Raw genomic sequence first — 15899 nt, 5'->3', positions numbered from 1 at the left:
ATTGCATCATGGTATTTAGCACTTTTTCTTGGAAAACACCTGGTTCTGTTCCACACTGCGAAATATATTATCATGAAAGACACTACGAACACACCTCCAAATTCACTGCTGAGTGTCAACGGCCGTATAAAACCACAGGTTTATGCGGCTGACATTGTCAGGAACAAAACAATGCATTGTTCCAAAAGCCAGGGAGCAATGAAATATGCCACACAGTGCATTTTTATATGAAAACATTTATTGATAACACACGTCTGTAGGCATAACTTAAGTTGCCTTTTCAAGCGATGATATTTGCCGTATGACTAGCGGCATCTGCTTTGCACTTGTCGGCAAGCCACAGAAATGTTCAAGTAGAGTGAATGTTTTTTTGTTGGCGCCACTGTACTTGACATCGAATATCCAGTATATTTCCATAAGCGCCGTCATACCTGCAATTACATCAAGCACCTCTACACTAAGCCCTTCAAAGCTCGCAACTATGTTTGTAGCTTCAGAGGCATTTTTGCCCTTCAGCGAAAGGGCAGGGTAGGTGTCCTGTAAAATGAGTAATACATAAAATCAGCATCACTGATGAAAAGTATACTAGCTGATATAAAAAAAGGTAAAGCAAATAAGCTCACCGGTCCCTGCAGAAATCGCGGCTGCTCCTTTAGGAGCATGGGCAGCAACTCGACAATGCCAACGGCAAAGCGATCTGTTGACGAAATATTTTTAGGCACATCAAACTTTCACATATAAGGGCATTGACAGTAATACTCCTATGAAAATGACTTATAAAAGTTTGGAAATTTGGGAAAACTGGAAAAGCTGGCAAGCTTCTACACGTACATTTCTTTTCGTCACCATCCAGTGCCTCGACTTCTTCTTCAATTGCTTTCACAGCTTCCTTCGCGCAACGACGACACTTCGCAAGCTCAAAACACCGGTCTCCATACCGGTTTATAAATTCCAGGACCTTTTTTTCTAAGTTAACGCCAGTGAGAGCAATGAACTCCTCATGAAGCTAGAACGACAAAAAAATTGTACCGAATCACCAACAAATTTGCAACTATCGATAACATAAAAAAACTCATTGTTAAGTTCTCTCACATACATTTCTGCAGCAGGATCAAAACCACAGCTGTTTCTGCTCACCATTTCAGCCTTTGCCAAAGCAGGGTATTTCAGCACCACATCTGCTGTTGATGGCCTCATTTCCTTCATCCACTTCTGTCTAGATGGTCTTGTCTGCTCCATAGAATCACCGAGTTTTTGCATGTCAGGAATAGGCCGCTTGATTTCTTTCACCATGTAGTCAATATGGCTATTAATTGTAGCCTCATCATGCTGAGAAGCGACATGTTGGGAGAGATCTACAATCTAATCAGCAAAAAAAAGATGGTACTGCACAGTGAAAGATCACGACAAATGACATGAAATAGGCAGACATGAAAACTCAACTTTTTGCTAGCTCAGTTGAAGAATGTTGGCATTTTTTTGAACTGGACATGTGTAGAGAACTCAATTACAGGGTTGACTTACGTAAGAGAACTGAAGCAGTGTGTACTGATACCATCTTGCTCTGCGAGTGTGTCATAAATTATGTTAATATCAAAGTTCTCACAATGATTCTCTCCAATGTCGACCACCTCGGCACTTCACCACTTCCAAATTTACACCTTGTGAACCAGCATATCGCAAATGTGTGTGTAAAACCAGTGAACCACGCCTCCTACCTATATCAGAAGGAGTCTGAAGAGGTAACACTGATTTTAAATATTGCCAACTGCGGTGTCGGTGTTAGAATACAAGAGTTGTTGCCTTTATATGTATGTCATATATGTAAAACTTTGACCAGATATTAGTTAGTAGTGCTTGTTCTTTCATATAAAAAGAAAGTTTGAAAACTTGAAATTTCGAACCTAATATGTATCTTGCCTCCCCCCCAAAAAAAAATGTTCACCTCTAAAAAGCTTCTGGAAAAACATTGGTTTATGTATAGTTACATGGTGTAGTCAACAAATAAAGAGCAATAAGGAGCTTTTCTAATGTAGAGGACAGACAGATATTGAAGCCAAGCATAGCATATGGGCATTGTTTATGGTGGCCACTGAAAGGGCATTAATTATCGCTGGTTGGAGCTTTCACATCACATGCTCACTGAGCTGCAGTAGTTTGATTTCACCTGTCCACTTATTTCAGTACTCATGCGAGTTTAATAGTTGAATCAAAGGATTGTCAGTCACTTTCAGTGATAAGTATGGTGCAAAATGTAGAACACAATATTTAAAGCTGGAATGATGCATGATGTCAATAACAAGCTGATACCGAGCAATAAATCTACTACTTGCTAACCAAGGAGCATGGAATCAGCCAAGTCGGGAACCTAGCTACAAAATGAAGAAAAGAATGAGGAATCGAGCAACATGCCCGCGGCACTTGCTGAAACGCCGAGTTTTAAACATACAGGGACACATAGAAGTTTGATAGAGCGTTACCATCTTGACTCAAATAATAGAGCCTTGCATGAAAACTGTGAAAGTTGTTGTTTTGTTCTCCATAGGAGATAAGATGATTTTTTTGTTTACCAAATTTATTTTGTCTTATTTTGCATTTACTATACTTTAACTGTCAATATGGCCCTGAAAACTTGCCTGGCTTCTTAATGTGTTGATATGAAGAGGTTATATCGTTAAAAACATGAATAATGTTTTACTTCAGTAGCTCACACATAAAATAAGAGTGACTTCATAGTTGAGTTCTATGTACCAGTCCATTTGACGTTTCACTTACCACATGGCAGTGCCGCTTAGTATTGGTGCTTTCTTCTAAGTCTTTGCGTTTTCCGTAAGCTGCTCTCGCTGCTTGAACAGCTGGAACTGTGCACAGAGACTTCCTCATATATGCGAATTTGTATTTCAAGGAGACTTTCCATGAGTCCTGGAAACAACAATTTTTTTTATTATTTCAAATTTCCGCACAGTGGACACTGTCCTCTTTGAACATGGTCACTTTTGAAGCAAATGATTCTTTGGGAACCTTGATACACTGCTTTTAACCTGCTATGGGGCAGAAGCAGATTCAGGTGACAATACCTGGCAAATTTAGCTGTTCCTAGTAATATCAGCATATCTGTTGTATTTTAGCTTTATCTGCTCATTCCAAACTCCGGTTCCTGCATTTTATGTATGTGCTGGAGCCATGCGGCATGGCGAAGATCGTGGCATTTCAGTCGCAGAACTGAGCTTGTGTGAGCCTCTATTCAAGCTGTGATTAGAAACTACATATACCATTAGTGGTAATATTCAATCCCCAGAAGCGATGCATTACATCTGTATTTATCCTCTTAAACCGGTGTTAAAGCTTATAACCAGGGCCAGTTTTTAACTTTATTAATGCATGATATGAATATATTGGCCATGGGCACCTAGTTGATGATTATTATCAAACCCTCAAGTTAATGTCTGCCATTATCAGAGTTCGATGAAACGACTCTAAGAACATGCATGGCAATTATTCAAATGTAATAAATATGGGGTTGAAACTTCTTGAATGCTCTCCAAGAACAAAATAACTTGAAGGGCACCTGCAGTCTAGCTCACCAACATGTATGACATCCCAATAAAGTTATAGGAATGCCATTGCTTTAGTGCTTACCCAGCCTGTGCCAATAGTGTCCCTTAGCACTGGATATTCCAACACGAGAGATTTTGCAGCTGCTTCGTAGAGGCTTCCTGGATAGCTGTAAAAAAGAGCAACTTTAAAACCTGTACTGAATTAAACACATGCAAATACATGCCTATACTTACACTGTTATAGTCATGAGATGATTTGCAATCCACCCTACAATGCGGGATTTAGTGTGACTGGACACTTTTCCTGGTTGTGTCCTTTCAATCGCATCCTTAATATCTAAGGGCACAGGTGGTAGCCTATAATCATTTTCACAGCAGGCAAGCTGCTGACTAGGTGACTGCTCATTACTTTCAAGGGTCTTGGGCAGGCTACCTTCATGCACTGCTGTCACTTTGTCAGTTGTGCTGAAAACAGAGGCTAGTAAGTGATGCAGTTTTCCAAAAGCAATATTAAACTTGGCACCTGAAATTTAGGTACTGACCTGCAGCTCATTAAGAAGTTTTCACTGCACACAAGCCTGATTTTATCTTTCTCAGAGAAGACATGGCCAGCTGGTGGGTCCACAAATTCATCATGTCGGACGTTGTATACCTGAAAGAGATTCAGATGTGATGTTCAAATTCCCATAAAGTTACCTCAATAGGCACAGAACCTGAAGTAAGCAGACTACCAATGTTATATTCAATAGCACCCTAGAATCACTTTACTTGTCCTGTTTTTTTTTATTATTATCATGATGCCGTGTGTATTGTCGAGAAACCCTTAATGTATGTATTGTAAAGAGCATTGTAAATTACTCGTCTGGACATTCGGTATCAGTAAGTTCAGATTTGTGAAATAGTGACAATTAAACTTGTGAAATTTCACTGTTTCATAACATCAATTAGAAATAAACAAAAGCATTTAATGATTGCTGTACTAGCAGAAGATAATCACTGTGCTACAACGAAAAACCACACTCACAGTATCTGCTATCTATAAAATACTGTATACGCTAATGGCACAAGTCTTCATTCAATAGACCATGGAGCCTTATATTTTCGCACGTTGAAGGAATTATTAGGCTGCATTTCTTGCGTGCGCTAAGCTGAAGCAAATTTTTTAGCTCTGTTGTTATCTCTGTCGTCAAACTTTTCTTCTACAGTGTATCACAATTTAGAAATTAGAAATGGCTCTAGCCAAGTTCGTAGAGATCTCGACGTTTCGGAACCAATTCGGTATTTTCCTAAGGAGATGACTATATTGGTCATGGAAGCATCTCCCCGTCTTGTTTGACAATGGCCCCTGCTTTCTCTTTCTCTCGCGTATCGGAGGCTGTGAACGTATACAGAGGGAATTGTTCCTAACGACCGGTTCATGTTTACAGGTGTGTTCTGAATGTAACAGCATTTGAACAAGAGCCTCCTTCATAGATTCCTTTCTGTTTCAAGAACAGAAGCGATGTCGAAGTCGATCTTATGATCGTGCTTCTCATATTACTCTGCAAGAACGCTATGCTGCACTTCTATCTTCCAGACTGTTTCTGGGAAACACTTTCTCTGACCTATGTAGCTGGCTTTACCTGGCAGCTATCACCTTTACAAAAATGGCTAAAATTCAAACTGTGTTTCAACATCCAACACCACCGCTTGGCAACACCATAGTTTTTTGCAGAAGCGAAATCATGCGCTAATAAATACAGTGTTGATAGCCCATTAATGTTTCGAGTGCACACATTTCGGCAATGAAATAGCTAAATAGAGATAAAGGATCCGTCGCTATTCCATTGGTAATTTGAATACTCACACACCTAATAATTATTGATGATTTCACTACACAAAGCAACACAATATATCAAAGAATACAAAGCATTAAACACACCTAACGACACCTGCGAGACAGAAATGCCGACCGTGGGGCAAACGTACAGCATTGGTGAACAAGCATCCAGAACACAAGACTGCGCGCGCACGCACGCACGCACGCACGCACGCACACATACACACACGCACACGCACGCACGCGCACACACACGCACGCACGCACGCACGCACGCACGCACACATACACACACGCACACACACACACACACACACACGCACGCACACACACGCACGCACACACACACACACACACGCACACACACACACACACACACACACACACACACACACACACACACACACACACACACACAACACTTTACGCTAGCTTTGAGAATTTTCAGTTTCTGACGAGCATACCTGGGAGCACAGCTGGCGGTCCCCCCGCCCCTCACCCTATTGTCAATTAAGACGTAGAAGGGGGTCGCCATGTTTGCCCCACTCATTGACACAATAGGGAGAGGGGTGCTGAGTTTCAGAAGGCAGCGCAAAGTCAGCCAGGGTAGTATGCAGATATCTTTTTCAGAGGGGAGGGCACGTTTCTGATCTATAGTGGGTACCGGGCAGGTAAACGTTCATTTTGTTCTGTGTAGGCAGAGCGAAAAAAAATTTCGGGGTGGGGGGAGAGAACGTGCCCGGCGTGCAACCTTCACCCAGCCCCCCTCTTCAGAGGGGAACCCTGCGCATGCCGATGCTAACAAGCAGCTTCTGCACCCACGCTATTTTCACTATGGAAGATACATGCAGTAACCACAGAAATTAGCCTATTCCATGTCCTTCGAAATTGATAATAAGTCTTTCTTGTAGTCCAATTTTATTGATTTCATGTTTTACGTGCGGTACAAAAGTCTTACTTTTTTTTGCTGATCTCCTTACATACCTAACCTCTTAACATCCTAGCTATGCCTTTATTCGTGAACAATCTCGCTCAATTTGAACACCAGGAAACGAACTCAGCGACGGCCACTCATCTTACCAACGCCGTGTCTTGGTGCATTGCCTGCTCGATAACTGGATGACCAAGCGCGCTGCCCCACTTTCCGCTAATGAAAGTTCGTGCGTGCCTCCGAGAGACAGATCGAGTGCGCATTTTTTTTTACCATTTTCACCTCTCATCCTCTACATCTGTCATTCCCACTTCCCCATCCTCGGTGCAGTGTTGTTGAGTTGACCTCCGAAGTGAGCCACAGTTACGAGGCCACACTTATTTCTTCACTTTTTTTTTAAAACCACCCCGATAGCCGATTCGCACCATTACATTATCGCAACACAACCACTGCGAATGCCAGCAAAGGGTGGTTGCGCGCCGCCGAAGCGGAGATTAAACCTGGTTTACATCTCCCATCAGCAACTCCGAGACCACGTGCACGCTTCGCGGGCCGACAGCTCCAGTGAGAGAGCAGGGCAAGAAAAGCCCCACGCTTCGAAAAGCGCGAGCGCATGCTTGGTAAAACTGTTGAAGCACGTGCTAACAACGGAATATAATCAGTACTGTTTGGGCCACTGTCACAATGCAATTCGATGCACTTCAGGATAGAGACAACATACCTCAATCCGGCATGCTTGCAAAGAATGGCCAAAGTCTGTCGTCTTCAAGGCTTCCAAAATGTCCGCCTCCGTCGGTCCACGAGCAGAAATAATCTTCTTGCGGCCTTGAAATGACACCAAATATTGGAATTCCGGCGGCTCCATGAATACACAAGCACGTGGGCGCGGGAGGAAAGCTGCTGACACGTTCACACTGCGACAACCTGCTCTTTGCCTGGCTAGCCACCCTAGCCTGGCTCAGCTTCCGTCGATGTGTGCGCCCCCTGCCGCGTTTCAGTAATCAGCGCCTCCTGAAGGTAACTATCACAACGACGCTGTCTGTTGTTAAAATTTTGAATCTTGAAGACCATTTGGCTCTGTGCAGCGGAAATTTGTCCTGTCTGAAACCTGTAGCTGGCATGCGAAGGTAATAAAGAACATTTTATTCATTATGCCGGTCCAGTTGGGGACAGCGAGTGAGTAGAAGGGCATGAAAAGAGAACAAGTTCTCCCCCCCCTTTTTTTTTCCTGGTCTCTTCTCTCGCTTTCTTATTCCCATTTCATCTCTCCACTCTAGTCTATTATCCCCCTTCCCCAGTGAACCACTGCTCAGGTGTCGCAGTTGGCGGCAAATATTTGCGGGGTTCACTTTTCCTTTCTTTTCCGATTCTGAAAACCACTGCCCCCCCCCCCCCCCCCTAACGTTCGACACTGTAACGCGCCACCACCTTCCATGTTTATATAGCTTACAATTATGCGCTTAACCAGATGGACATTGGTACAAATAAGTAAGACCACCACAAAGAAGCTAACTCAATTCAATTTGTGTGCATCGAGCGCACAAATTAATTAATTTATATTAATTCTCTGCTGCATGACTCGCTCGTGTAGGCAGATGCCACGTCCGTTTTAACGTGAATTTACGACGACAGAAGTCATGTGCAGCTACCACTTCGCTCAATACTAATTAAGCAGCGGTTGTGTTATTTCAGATAGTGTGATGCAGCTCCCCACGTGTTGTTTTGAAAGGTGTGAGACACAGTTTTCAAGGCCACTCGTAAAAACAAACTGCTTCAAGCATAATGTAGGCAAAGAATTCTGTTATCTCTCGGCCATTCGATGAGAACTTGAATATGTTCTCCGAGCACGTGAATGAAGTGCTAAGATTTCATTTATCGTGGCCATTGAGTTCGTGACAAAACAATCACCGGTGTCAACATCATTTATTCTACAAGCGATATTATGTCACTTCCGCACGGTCTCACTCCGAGAGAGACTCTAATGGAGTGATTGTGTTGCATGTAGGTAATATTCACTATCAAAACCTGTGTGAGAAATTTTTTTTGTTGCTTCAAGGTCTTGTTGTTCTGTTAGGAAAGATATACATACATTGGCTGAAGGAAAGAAGTGAAAACTGAACGGCTCGTTTTTCTTTGTTCGACAGAATATTAATGAGGACTAACAGACAATGATGCCAGAGATAGTATAGGGAATGTTATTCGTAGTTATTGCAATGTAAGTTTGACGAAATAAAAGTGGACGAAAAGGTAACTTACCGCAGTCAGGGACCGAACCTTCGACACGTGCGATGCTCTAGAGCAGAAGTTGGCACAGCGACGGGCCAAATGGAAGGGGGGGGGGGGGCTTTGCGAGCAAAGGGATAATGTAAAAAAACTGTAAAATCATGTTTATTTTAAGCACGCGTCATGAGGTTCCAATTAAACATTGGTTACTAAAAAAATTGCATTTTAGGCCAAAACTGCCTGGTCCTTTAAGTATACGAAGAAATAAGGTTAGAAGGAGAGGGGGGGGTGGACGTCCTGCCGGGGCCACATATATAGTAGTGCCTCGCGGGCCGCAGGTTGCGAACCCCTGCTCTGGAGCATCGCATGCGTTATTCGAAGGTCACAGGTTTGGTCCCTACCAGCGGACTGCTATCTTTCCATGCCATTTTCTTTCTTTACATGTACATTGCAATTACTTCTAATAACACCCTCTATATATTTCTTGGAGTCATTGTCTGTTAGTTCTAATTAAAATCATGTTAGTTGACAGAATAATGGGGCGGGTGGCTGCCTTTACAAAGCTCGTCGGAGATATGACCATATATAGTTTAGCTAGACCACTGCGACGCATTTAATCAGGATGGCCCCGGCATATCGTACAATTGAATGGTATCCAGAGGACCGCTGAATCACACTAAAGAGTTCAAACATATCGGGCGCGTATGTCTTCTCGATCTGCAGTTGTCCAATTAATGTTTTATTATTCTTCTTAGAAAGTATTCCCAACCTCCGCTTCTTAAGATGGCACACTGTCTGCCATATTAAACCAGTACACTGCAGCGTCGAATCGGCATGCATATTCCATCGGCATATTTCACTAGACCAAAAAAAGTGACACTTTTTGGTTGAGATCTCGGTTTGTGCTCCGAAACACGGAGCCCAGAGTGGTCTATAGCCACTCTAGACCACTCTAAGTTATACTGTGACCATTGTGCCAATAGACAACTGAGGTGGGTGTACGTGGGGCAACCGGGTTGGTGTGTAAAAATGGCTGATTGTTCGAGTTGGTGTCGGTGTGTAAACATTCGGCTAAGCGAGCATCTTAATAATTCTTCTACAAACGGCTATTCACTCAAGTCTAAACACTGTGTAAAGTAGGTACCAATAACACGTGTCACCCACTTCTCGACAAAACAAACATTTGGTATCGCCGCCGGGATCGTTGCACTCGAGAGTCGTTCAAATTTTTACATCATCACCAGACGTGGACGCAAAAGCAAACCTTTGCTACCTTTTGATGATTGTGAGCTGGAATAAGCATGGTACGTGGGCGTAATCTCGGCACCACACAAGTTGGCTGGACGGTGTCCGTGGGTCAGCCACGTTGACAGAAATGCCTGGATGCCTGAAGAAGCACACCATACCTTATGTGAAATGCGTGACGGTTGCATAAATACCGCTGTCGTGTGGGAATACGTACGTAGGCCAAACAGGACGCTGTCTCAACGACCGACTCGGGAGCATCCTTTATCTCTAAAGAATAAAAGAAATGCGTATTTACCTGCGCATGGTATAGCCTGCAGATGTGATCCTCGGCTTCGCGAGGTCAAGATAATAGGCAGAAGCAACGAAACATTAGTGCGAGCTATTGGGGGCGTTTGACATTAAGAAAAGAGGCACAGCTTACATTATTGATACGACTATTTTACTTTACCAAAACGAGCTGCAGCTTTCTGACACGCGAATGTGACCAGTGTTTACCGATTTTGACGCACGCATTCGCAGAGATTTGTAATCTGGTGGCCTGTTCTTTCAAATAAACAAAGAAGTTTATCGCACGACCTTTCTGCTCCCTCCTACTTATTTACTAGAATCTGTGTTTTTTCCAAGTTTGCGGTATTATGTACCCTACTGACGTTAAATCAAATCGCCCAACAACAATTTATACTTAGTGTTGCATATTCAGAAATTTTTCAAAAATAGTTTCCTTCGCTTTACAAGTACGTTTCATAAATGTTACTTTACTGTTTCTGTCGCATACATTTCACACAAAAAATTCAACGGTAATGTTTGCTTATAACACCCTCATCACCTGTCGAGAACGACGGGTGATGAAATTGGTCCCCCGCATTGAATATGTTCCATATTTTTGATCCCATAAATTATGCAGTTTAAAAGAAAACTGGGTTCCTTTTCGGGCTGCTTGGTGCTATATACATAAAATATGAAATACTCAATCAAATGTGATACATCCTTTTCAGATTCCTGTCGATCTCACTTCAGTTCGGTTTATTACCTTATCTCCCGTGGAATCACCCGTTTAATTTCTATAACCATGGTTAGGAGACTAATTGCGGTTATGCTTGCTGTGCAGTCCTTTAATTAATGGACTTTACTTGAAACAGAGGGACGCCAATCAAAGTAAGGAGTAAACAAATGTTTTGTTTTGTTGTTCTTAGGTGCAATATCAAGACTAACAAAGAAAAACTAGCCCTTGAAATATCCACTTCTTTTCTTCTTTTTTTTTAGCTGCAAGAAAAAATTCCACGATTCGCGTACTTTTTCTTCCTGCCGTGGGGTCGTGCCTATTCTTCATGATGAGCGAAATTATATTGAGCGCACTCGATTAGCAGCGCACCTTAAGCCGGTTGAAGTTACTGGCTGTCTCCTTGCGAAAGGGGCATGCCCTTCCTGTACCGACGTGGGTGCCGCCCGCAGCCGACCAGCCGTCTTGAAAGACGTCAGCTCCTCAGGGGAATGTGTAAAAAGTTTGTTGACTGACTGACTGTCTTGGATAGGCCAGGATTTCGCGAAAACCTGTTTAAATAAGCTGCATCTTGTTCGACGACGCCGGCATTGTGAAAATAGATGCCGTGGTCCGCGAACGTACTCTTTGTCACTGGAACTTGGGGACATCGCTCTTATGTTGCCGTAGCTTCTCAGGAAGTTCAATACTTGCCCTACGAATGAAATGTCACAATAAGCACGTGCGTGGCATGAAGTAAACCAACCCATGCGCTTTCCCTACGGGCAGCCTGTATTTCGGGCACGATGAAGGGCAGGTCCAAGAAATCCACCTGCACAGTGTACTTCCACGAAAAGCATGTCCGTCCAGTTTAGCGTGGCTTTTTCAAATCTTGAACTTGTTTTGCAAATAAACAAACGCTCGCTAATTGCAACGTATATCGTTGCAAATTTGGCGAGTGTTTGTTTATTTGCAAGACACGTATGCCCCTCGCCAGACGGTGTTTCGTCGAATCCTTCACTAGATCTTGAACTTGATTTTGAAAGAAACCGTTTCTGCATCGACCAATATTCACGGCGCTGCTAGACACGTGTAGGAATGTGTACCCTCTCGCTACCCGCAGCTAAGACGGCACATGAATTCCCGTGTAAAGGCAACTACTCCTTATCCTTATTGTCAGTGAAAATATCTCACCCTTGCCACCCACCCCCCCCCCCCCTTCCTCCACGACGCCCGCCTTCCAGGTGCAGTCTAGCCCGGCCGTGCAAAAACCCTCAAAGAATGCGGAGCTTCCACGTGTTGCCGGTTCATGTTTTTCGCCCTCCGCCGTCTTGTCAACTTTTTGGTCCTAAATGGTAAGCCATGCTGGCCCAGTTCGGCTGGTGAAAACTACGGATAGAACTGCAGTTACGTCTGCCATGTAGCTACCTGTAATCATGGTGAGCCGTCGGCGTACTTAGTCCAGAATACCGCCCAGCGGCTGTACGCAAATACTGCCGCGAGTGAACATGTTACACTCATGCCCAAGATGTGCGTTCTCGTCCACGAAGCTCTGCAAAGTCGTCTGGCACATAAGAGACCATCGCCACGACAATAGATTTTCTATCATGTGCGGTGTGGATGGGTGTGCGAAAACCTACAGTGAGTTCGAATCTTATCGAAGGCACATTTACCGTGTGCACAGACGATATATGGACATGGATGACGCAGAGGAAGCCGGTGTTGAACCAACAGTCCTCGAAGAACCACCGGTGCGTGCCACAACAAGCTGCGCTGCGCACGACACAGTGGGTGATCACAGTGAAATGTTTTCATCTGGTTGCTCGTCGAACATGATCAACACGGAATGCGATGCGGTCTCTGTTCCCACTGCTCGAGTGACCACAATCAACGACTTCGTGCTGAAAATAAAAAAACAGCTGTGCTTACTTTTTTTTCGTGTTGCAGAAGTGCACAAGCTACCGCACTCTACGGCAGAAAGTGTTTTCAATGACTTCAAGATTACCTTTCTCGACATAATTCGGACATTCGCTTCTGTCATTGAAAATAACATCGCGATGGAGTCGGCAGGAATCGAACTGCGCAAGTTACTCGCTGGTGAATTCTTAGAGGATATTTTTCAAGCAGCAAGTAGTAAATATAAGCGAGAGCAATTCGCCAAGCGTCACCTGCCATACGTAAAGCCTGAAGTGCGTGATCTTGGTGCTGGTGAGACTTTTCAGTTTGTTCCTATAAGTGGTGTCATGCGAAATCTTATGTCCTCTGAGAACTTCCGCGACCACATAGAGCTAGATTTCTCAACAGGAGCGCCTTCACCAACGCTGCATAATTTTAGGGATGGCTGCATATACAAAGAAAAGTTGCATGCACTACTCGAGGATGGCGCGCAGTATACGCTTTTTTTTGTGTTGTACAGCGACGAAGTGGAGATAGTGAATCCGCTGGGGTCAAAGCGGGGTGTTCACAAAATCCTTGTCGTGTATTTCAGCGTGGTAAACATCCATGCCAAATACAGATCACAGCTCAGCTCTATCCATGTAGTTTTAGTTGCACCATATAGACTTGTCATCAAGCACGGAATCAATGTTATTTTGAAGCCAGTTGTAGATGACGTATCAGCTTTATGGATGACTGGTTTCACTCTGTGGAAGAACTCTGTTGCGGTAAAGGTGAGAGCGATTCTTGTTGCCTTTTCCGGTGATAACCTTTCAATGAATCGACTTGGCGGATTCACGTGTTCTTTCAGCCGTGGTCGTCCATGCAGATTTTGTACTTCACCAAACTCGGCGTTCAACACTGCCTTTCACGAGAGTGATGTTCAGGTTCGAAATCTGCCCTTGCACCAAAACCACGTTGCAAGTGCTAAAATAAATAGGCAGCTAGGCACAGCACTGTACGGCGTTAAAGATGAATCTCCACTCACAGATGTTGCCTATTTTGATGTGACAGTGCAACTGCCTCCGGACTTGATGCACGATGTGCTGGAGGGAGCCATTCCACATGTATTAAGGCACATTTTGCAAGGCCTGCTTCGTTCTGGAGTAATTAGGCACTCAGACCTTGATCGTATCCGCACATTCGTTTTTGGTGCTCACGACAAAAAGAACAAACCGGAAGAAGTCGTGAAATCCTTTCTTAATGGGCAAAGTGCATACAAGGGAACAGCTTCTCAAAAGTGGTGCCTATTCAGATTTTTTTCTCTTATGTTTGCAGATATTGTTCCTAAACAAAATGAGCACTGGGAAGTGTACCTACTTCTGAGAAGCATTGCAGATATAACATTTGCCGACAAGATTCCTCACGACCATTTGGCATATCTGCAAGATGAAATACGATTTTTTTTATCTTCATTTGCTGCTCTCTACCCTGGTGCAATAATACCCAAACTGCATTTCTTGATTCATTACCCTCGGCTCATCAGTGAACTTGGTCCACTAAAGCAATACTGGTGCATGCGATATGAAGCCAAACACCAGTACATGAAAACTATTGCACAGCGCAACCAAAACTTTCGAAATATATGCAAGTCTATCGCAGAAAGACACCAGTTGCTGCAGAGTTTCGAATTTTCCAACTTAGAAGTGGACCGTGGCATACAGACTAAAAGATCCAGGCAGCTGAAGCTAGAAGACTTGTGCTCATACATGCGCAAAGTTGTCTCTCCTGGCATTCCAGTGTGGGAAGTTGGTTCTGCCGAGGTGGAAAACTTGGTTTTCAAAAAGTTCGATGTAGTCATCCTAGAGAAGCAACAGCTGCCACTTTTTGGCCAAATAAGAAGGCTGTATATTTACTGCGGAAGCCTTTTCCTGCTTGTAGATGTGCTCATGACAGTCAGATTCGATCGTCACCGCTGGTCGTATGTTGTCGACAATACAGACGAGCAAAAACTTGTACAGCCCTTCAATCTTCCATCACCTCAAGTTCTTGACCTATATTTTGGTGCTGAGCTGATGCTACGGCCTGAAATTATGATTGTTGAATGATGTCCAAATTGTCATCTTAGACAGCTTTTTGTCACGGGCTGAATCTAAACTACTAGTAGCGTAGCCAATGTTTTTTTAGGAGAGGGGTTTCAGTCATACTTCATATATTTTTGCTCTGGAGTTTGTGTATTTGGAAATGTCCTCCCTGGCTACGCAACTGAAGATGACGTATGATTTTATGTTACATCTCTCTTTTAGTGTATGGTTTCTAGTGTGCTGTCTTTACTGTATTTATCTTTTACTGTACCTGATGCACCCTTTCATCTACTGTTTTCTAACCAAAGCTTGTTACATTCTTTTTCTTTTATCAGTGTTATTGGTCTCTTCCCACTGTATTGCTGCAGAGCGCATGGCACTTTGTGTGATAACAAATTAAATGATATCCACCACATTTATAGTGAAACGCATTGTGCATGGTTACTTTGTTACATATTGCTCTGTTTATTTAGTAGTATCCGGAGCGGATAATTGATATGATTGTTACTTTGGACTATCTGATGCGCACATCTGCTGTTAATGTGAAATTGCTACCTTCAACTGCAACCGAAATATTATCATTCAGCGAACAATTTCGGTTAATCAACATGAAACACAATGGGCAGCCACAAAGTTACGGCTTAGGGCCTGTTAGCTTAGAGTTATGCAAATGTACAGCTGTGAAAATTTACACCTATAGAATATTTTCTGTTTTTTACACATGGTGCCTATATATATATATATATATATATATATATATATATATATATATATATATATATATATATATATATATATATATATATAAGGGAAAGAAGTGTATAATTAAGGGCTCGTGTTTGCGTGTTTTGACACAATAATAATGAGATCTAACAGACAATAATGCCAAGAGGAAAGTATAGGGAAAGGTATTAGACCAAATTGTAATGTAAACGTGAAGAAAGAAAAGTGGGTGAAAAAATAACTTTGCCGTGGGCAGGGACCGAACCTGCGACCTTCGAATAACGACCTTCGAATAATATATATATATATATATATATATATATATATATATATATATATATATATATATATATATATATATATATATATATATATATATATATATATATATATATATATATATATATATATATATATATATATAAGGGTCATGAACCACCCCTGGGCTTGGTGAAGAGAG

At 42.8% G+C, this 15899-nt stretch overlaps 1 protein-coding gene across 1 annotated transcript; it reads right to left on the bottom strand.

The window, feature by feature from the left end:
• Positions 1–218: 218 nt before the first annotated feature.
• On the bottom strand, positions 219–9482 carry LOC142768838 (sterile alpha motif domain-containing protein 3-like). The gene is made up of 9 exons (XM_075871207.1): positions 7029–9482; positions 4100–4209; positions 3792–4022; positions 3640–3724; positions 2776–2922; positions 1138–1362; positions 832–1006; positions 624–697; positions 219–537 (listed from the first exon to the last, which is right to left on the bottom strand). The coding sequence occupies exons 1-9, from the start codon at positions 7170–7172 to the stop codon at positions 268–270; spliced, it is 1461 nt and encodes a 486-aa protein (XP_075727322.1). The 5' UTR covers positions 7173–9482; the 3' UTR covers positions 219–267.
• Between the last annotated feature and the right edge of the window lie 6417 nt (positions 9483–15899).

The sequence above is a fragment of the Rhipicephalus microplus genome, chromosome 8 (genome assembly GCF_043290135.1).
Source record: "Rhipicephalus microplus isolate Deutch F79 chromosome 8, USDA_Rmic, whole genome shotgun sequence".
NCBI classification, from domain to species: Eukaryota; Metazoa; Arthropoda; class Arachnida; order Ixodida; family Ixodidae; genus Rhipicephalus; species Rhipicephalus microplus.
The sequence above is the reverse complement of the archived record's forward strand: the minus strand, read 5'-3'. Positions and strand labels throughout refer to the sequence as shown.

What these genes read in the sequence shown, in the direction of transcription:
- LOC142768838 (XM_075871207.1), bottom strand. Translation starts at nt 7,172, where the DNA reads ATGGAGCCGCCGGAATTCCAATATTTGGTGTCATTTCAAGGCCGCAAG. An exon ending in ACACTATTGGCACAGGCTGG is followed by an intron (nt 2,923 to 3,639) that starts GTAAGCACTAAA and finishes TGTTGTTTCCAG; the next exon opens with GACTCATGGAAAGTCTCCTT. An exon ending in GGATGGTGACGAAAAGAAAT is followed by an intron (nt 698 to 831) that starts GTACGTGTAGAA and finishes TTTCGTCAACAG; the next exon opens with ATCGCTTTGCCGTTGGCATT.